The sequence below is a fragment of the Chaetura pelagica genome, unplaced genomic scaffold, assembly GCF_000747805.2.
Source record: "Chaetura pelagica isolate M959 unplaced genomic scaffold, ChaPel_1.0 scaffold40, whole genome shotgun sequence".
Lineage (NCBI taxonomy): Eukaryota > Metazoa > Chordata > Aves > Apodiformes > Apodidae > Chaetura > Chaetura pelagica.
The window spans coordinates 253,453-260,082 of record NW_009952160.1 but is presented as its reverse complement, the minus strand read 5'-3'; the positions used below and the strand labels follow the sequence as shown (position 1 = coordinate 260,082).

Below are 6,630 nucleotides of genomic sequence, written 5' to 3'. Positions count from 1 at the left end.
GCCCTCGGCGCTCCCAGGGCGGACCCCGATCTAGACGAGCACTGGCAGCTCTGGAAGTCGTGGCACAGCAAGGACTACCATGAGGTGAGCGCCCGGGGGTTCGCGCTGCTCGCAGCGAGCTCGGCTGGGCCCTGCCAGCTGAGTCACGTCTGCCGGATTGTAACTGTGGTCTGCGCTGGCGGAGGATAATTCCCCTCTCTGTAGGTCCCTTTGGCGTGTTTGTGCAGCGACTCGGCTGTAATGTACTCTGCTTTTGGCTCGGGAATAATAAAAAGGCCAACTCTGAAATAGTTCAACTTAGTATTTCAGTAGTCTACGTTCGCCCAAGTATGCAGGCCATAGCAAGGCTTGTTATCGTGCCATTGAGCGTTGTTTGGACTGTCTCCTTGAAGTGTGTTGTTTTCTGGCCCCTCAGAGAGAGGAGAGCTGGAGGAGAGTCGTGTGGGAGAAGAATCTGAAAATGATTGAACTCCATAATCTGGATCATACCTTAGGAAAACACAGCTACAAATTGGGAATGAACCAGTTTGGTGACATGGTATGTATAGAGGCATAAAAACAGTTCTAAAGAGTGGTGTGTAATAGATGGTGACTGCATGTCTTGAATTTTCTTCAGACAACTGAGGAGTTCAGACAGCTGATGAATGGGTATGCACACAAGAAGTCAGAAAGAAAGTACAGAGGATCACAGTTTCTTGAGCCCAGCTTCCTGGAAGCACCACGATCAGTAGACTGGAGAGAGAAGGGATATGTGACTCCAGTTAAAGACCAGGTATTCTGTGATGGTAGACTGTTGTTGTTTTTTTTACTTGTTACAGGTCCAGTTTCCTGAAAGCTACCTACACTTCCACAGAGAAAATACTGTGGACTTCTTTAAGCCTATTGCAAGTTGAGCAAATGAAGTGCTACTTTGATAGAATTACTGTATCCCACTTAGTATTTTTTTGGGAGTTTGGTATTAAATGCCTTAAGAACTGAAAAGACTCTAGCATCTTCATTTTTAGGTGCTAGGTGCGTGAAACTGAAGTTGGTCTTGTGGCTTTTGTGTTTTTCATGTTTAGATCAGTGGTAAAGGAACTGCAATTGCCTAATCTGTCTGGATTTGTAACTTGTGATTTCATTTCTTGCTTCAGGGTCAATGTGGTTCTTGCTGGGCTTTCAGTACAACAGGAGCTCTTGAAGGGCAGCACTTCAAAAAAACTGGCAGACTTGTTTCACTAAGTGAACAGAATCTTGTGGACTGCTCTCGTCCTGAAGGAAATCAAGGCTGCAATGGTGGTCTCATGGACCAGGCTTTCCAGTATGTGCAGGATAATGGGGGAATTGATTCAGAGGAATCTTACCCATACACTGCAAAGGTAAGTTGTAATAACTTGTATTGCAGGTGGTGTGTCTTCTGTGCCGACAAACTGTTGGGAAATTCATACCTAGAAAGGAAAATGCTTCAGTAAAAATCAGTACATCTGTTATTCCTGTTGCATTTTTCACTAAAAAAAACCAGAATGACTGCTAGCCCCAGTGGGAATCGCACACTGCACTGGTCTTTGAGGTCAAAGTCTTACCAGACCAATCAGAAAAACTAGGGCAAATGTTGTTGTTCTTCCCCATCATTGCTGCCCTCCTACCAGATGTCATGCCTTATCTCAGTTGACACAACAGTGCTGCTTAATCACAGGGCTGCAATTCAGCTTCCCATAACTGAGCTATTATGGGGTTGCTACCCATGGACCACCTAATTCCTGTAGCTGGTCTGATTTGTTTTTAATGATGGTTGTTGACAACCTCTGAAGCTCTGCTTCTGGGCTAAATGTGCATAAATGTAGATAATGGGCAGTATTCTAAAATACCTCTAGTGATCTACCAAAAGTTAAGCAAACATAAGAGGACAAAAGAGTAGCTGTAAATTGTGGTATCACTTGAAAGCCCATAGTTTGGGCTTTTCACCACTTGAAGTTCTGCTTACTGTAGAATATCTTTCCTTGCAGCTTACTTTGTGTTGATTGGATGGGCAGCAGCAATTACATTTGTTATGTGCAGCATAAAAACCTTTGGATTTAGACTACAGGGACACAGGTGAACAGGAATCTCAGTTTTTTCCATATCTGCTTTTCCAGATATCCCGGTGGGTTATAGGAAGTGCCTAAATTGCTGAGTACAAAAAGTAAGCAATTGAAGTGTACTGTGTTCCTTTAGTTGGAGGAGGCAACTAATCTTGTCACATGGGTTATGTGTGGACTGTGAAGGATGTGTTTACTTCAACTACTTTGACTTCACATGGCCTGACTTCCAAACTAGGCTCCTCTCCTGACATAAGGGTCTGTGGCATTCAGAATAGTGTAGGCTGCATTGTGTTAAACAAACAAAAAAATGACAAAAAAGCACAAACTGAAAAAGTACAAAATGTGAATATATATATGAAAATATGTAAAAGCTGTATGTAAGGTGATATAATACAAATGATTTAACTTCCAAATCATTCTGCACAGGCTTTCAAACTATGACAGGCTAAAATTGTGGATTTTAAGTGCTTGCTCGATGAGCAGTTTCTGAGTTGCTTTGCAATTAATGAATACTTGGCTCTCTTCCATCACCCATTAATGCATTCAGAGAAGAGATTTGTCCTGGCCACCAAAAGGCAGGGTTCCAGGGTGTGGTAGTACTTAGCTTCCCAGTGAAGCTTTTCTTGTGGGCCCCAATGTCATTTGCTTTTTCTGTACCTTAGCTTCTGTGTTCTCCCTCTGCTTTTTTCCTTTGAAAGCACTGCTGAAGGAATTGAATCCTTTCCAGTCCCTTGTTTTCAATGCAGCAAAGTCACAATGTCTGGTAGTTCCTGTGCTTACCTGTGTGTTAAGTGGAGAAGTATGTAATAACTAGGGCTTTCTTAATTTAGGATGATGAAGACTGTCGCTACAAGGCAGAATACAATGCCGCTAATGACACTGGCTTTGTTGACATCCCTCAAGGACATGAAAGAGCTCTCATGAAAGCAGTAGCGGCTGTTGGTCCAGTGTCTGTTGCCATTGATGCAGGCCACTCTTCATTCCAGTTCTATCAGTCAGGTGGGAACTTGTTATCACTTGCATTCTGAGAACTCCTTTGAGTACCCAGCATTCAGTACCCTTCAGTTTAATAGGAAGAAAAACTCAACAAGCAACAAACAGCTATGATCTTGTGACACAGGACATAATCAGGAGTCTTTAATTCTTATCTGGGTTCTCTGTACTTCGTGCTTCTCTTGCATGCGTATACTTGTCCCTCAGTTTCTGCCATGGTACGCTTAACTTATGACTCCTTTGTCCAACTCCCAAGAAGCTGTGCAACATATAGTTTAAAACAACCCTTATGGAGAGGTAGAATGGTTTGTGATTACCCTGTTCACGTGTGAACTTGTGCCTTGGCAGGTATCTACTATGAGCCTGAGTGCAGCAGTGAAGACCTGGACCATGGTGTTCTGGTTGTAGGTTATGGCTTTGAAGGGGAAGATGTTGATGGGAAGAAATACTGGATTGTTAAGAACAGGTAAGCTCTCTGTGCCTTGTACCCTTTGAGGGGTGGGGGAGAAGGGAAGGTAGTTCGTCACTTGGAGTGTGGTATAGGGAGACAACAATAATAAAAACTTGCACGTGGAAAATCTGGAGACTTGTCATGTTGTACTGTATGACAAAAGTTAAACTTGACTCAGGCTGCTTGCAGCCTAATAACGTAGCCACAAAATGACAGGCTCTTTTTCACTAATCCAAGGGAGCTCAGTACTGACATACCACATTAAGCTAGTAGATGTCAAAGTGATGGAGCAGAGGGGAGCAGAAGGAAGCCAGGTTGTGTGGGTGTAATGGATGTTTTCTAGAAGCAGAGTGCTGCTCACTTGTGTGAAATAGGGTAACACTTGAATTTTAAAAATGGAGTTGGCTCCTAGTTTGAATGGAAAACAGTATGATCATGCTGAAGGGCACATCACATGATCTTGTCTCATGTTCTCAGCATTACTGGGGCACCACCCTCAAATGCTGCTTGTGGTCTTGGTCTTCTCTTGAAGTTGGCTAGGAGCAGTGTCTTGAGTTTCAACAACCTGTAATCTAGGACTGCACAACCAAGGCCTCCACCTAGTGAGAGGATGGCTGCACCCTTTGTTTCTGTGGGCTTGTGCCCTCTCTGTAGCATGCCTTTAGCTGCTGACTTAAGTTTGGCTGCAGCTGTCTTGATTTTTATCCACAAATGTGCAAGGTGGCAGTTTTAAATTTAAAGCACTTACTAGGGGGAAGTTTCTTCTGAATATGAAAACAAACTCTTTGCTTCTATTTTCAGCTGGGGTGAGAAGTGGGGTGACAAAGGATATATCTACATGGCCAAGGACAGAAAGAACCACTGTGGAATAGCAACAGCTGCTAGCTATCCACTTGTATAATTTGAAGACTGAACATTTCAGTGCAAGATGGGGATTTAAACTGAATGACCAAACCATGTTCACACATGGTAGACTTCTATTCTTCAACAGTCAACTTGATTTTTTAAAAACTTGTGAAGTGTGTTTTACATGTTGGTCATGTGCCACTTATTTTAAATTAATGTAAATGTTGGTATGTAAACAGCTTGTAATATTGCTGGTTTTTGACTGCTTGATCTAGTAGATTCTTTTTATTTTTTCTTTTCTTTTTTTAAATTGCAGTATGCCCAAGGGTTTACTTTTTCAATAAACACTTAAATTTCAGTGTGTACAGATTTGGCTTTTTGGTCTGTTTTTTCCACTTGGGTTTTCTATCAAATAGGTGTCCTGAATCATATGACTAACTCAACACTATACACATGCCTCATTTTACAGTTACTAAAATGAAACCCTGTCTAGGAATGATTAACTGCTGTTATAAAATCAAGTGCAGTATTTGTGACACAGCTTATTTAAAACTGGAAGTAGAAAAAAGCCTGTTCCAGCCAAAGCAGAAGTAACTGAAATTCTAACACTTCTTCTTTGAAGATACTTGTTCTCCAGAATATCACTTAAGTGAATTTTGGCTCAGTTTTGTGACCCAGACATGATACTATCTCTGCTTCTTTGTACTTTATAACAGATGTCTTCAGTCTTTTCAGGTCCTTTATGCAGCAGCTGCTTTTCACTTAGATGTGCTGTAAGAAAACACTGATGTTAAAGCTGGTGCCACATTTCTGTAGATAGGGCACTTATCTCCTTTAGACTGTCATATTTGAACATCTGGGCTGCTCAAAAAGAGCTCATTTTTTATATGTATGTAGTACCCTTAGTATCTTCCACCTACACCAGCTTTGTCTGGGGAAAGTAGTCAGGGCAATGCTGTTCCTAGGGACGGTGAAGCTGGGCCACTGTTAAACCCTGGATACTCTGTGTCTGTACTGTGATGACTTGCTCTGCACCCTGTGCCTCCTCTTCTGAGGATTTTTCTCTTTGGGACAGGACTACTAGCTGTTGTACACTAGTGAGACTTTTTTTGTGTTCTAGTAGTTTCTGCAGAAGAGGATGAACTGGTAATACTGAAAACAGCTGGGGGGAAGATGTGTTGGTTTTGGGTGCTGACCCACTGTCTTTTGCATTTGATCTGGATGGAAGGAGGGTAGTTCTGCATCTTAACTAGTGCCATGTCAGAGGTCATCAGCCTGTAGGTTTTTATGCAGTGTATTTCCTGACTCTAATAGCCATGCACACAAGGGAATCTTTGGAGTAAAAGATAGGGAAGCTGAATTTCCATGTTGTAGCTGAAGTAAGTCTTAAGTTTACATTTCATAAACACTTCTGCAAGAAAAACAAAGTGAGGTATCTGAAATAATTGAAGCTTAAATACTGTTCAGTTGTGAGTCTGTCCACGTGCTCCTTATAGATGAATGCTTTCAACATGAATCTCCCTACAAGTTTGTTGGGTTTGTGGGTTTTGTTTGTGTTTTTTTTTAAGGGGAAGAGCCTCCCTCATCCCAGGGGCTGTTGAACAAGCCACAAAGCAGAAATACCGGTTAGAATTTAGCTATTAAGCTGACTTGCTAAGCCTGTTATGGAGAACATGCACACTGCTTGGTGGAAACTATGGATGAAATTAATACAGAGCTCAACTGGTGGTCCTCTACAGGCTACATTCAGAAGGAAGTGGCAATGGTCTCTATTCATAATGGGAGGCAAGATCAAAATGTTGCCAGGGAAATGACTGCATAGGATCCCTAATGTAGTAGCTGCTTTTTATTATTGCTGCCCGAGAACTAGGCATGGGTAGAGGCCTAGCTCTCTGAACACTTGTATCCTAGAAGCTGACATTACTGTGAGCTTAATAGCACTTAAGGTGTTATTGGTAGAAATTTGAAACCTGTTGCATTTCAACAATAACATTAAATCTGGTTTTACAATTCCACTGTAGTTGCCTTCTGTACAGCTGTTCCTTCTTCCACTTAATTTAGAAGCGCTAGTATAATATAGCAAATGATTCCATAATGGTATCTGTCCTGTTGAAGAAAGTTCCATCTCTCTTCAGAGTTGTTCCTTTCTGAACATGCAGCAAATCAATGTTATGCAGGCACAAACAGAAAGCTCCTGAGTTGTTCCCAGAAAACTGATGAAAGCTCTTCATGACTGTGTTCCAATATTTTTTTCCTCAGGCTTTCTTTGGTTTTATATTC

At 41.8% G+C, this 6,630-nt stretch overlaps 1 protein-coding gene across 1 annotated transcript; it reads left to right on the top strand.

The window, feature by feature from the left end:
• Window positions 1-3: 3 nt before the first annotated feature.
• CTSL (cathepsin L) lies at window positions 4-4,719 on the top strand (the record flags this gene model as incomplete). Its single annotated transcript, XM_010007219.1, has 7 exons — window positions 4-84; window positions 416-538; window positions 617-772; window positions 1,134-1,358; window positions 2,891-3,059; window positions 3,402-3,519; window positions 4,306-4,719. Coding segments are annotated over 7 exons (972 nt in total), but the record flags the coding sequence as incomplete, so codon positions are not given.
• Between the last annotated feature and the right edge of the window lie 1,911 nt (window positions 4,720-6,630).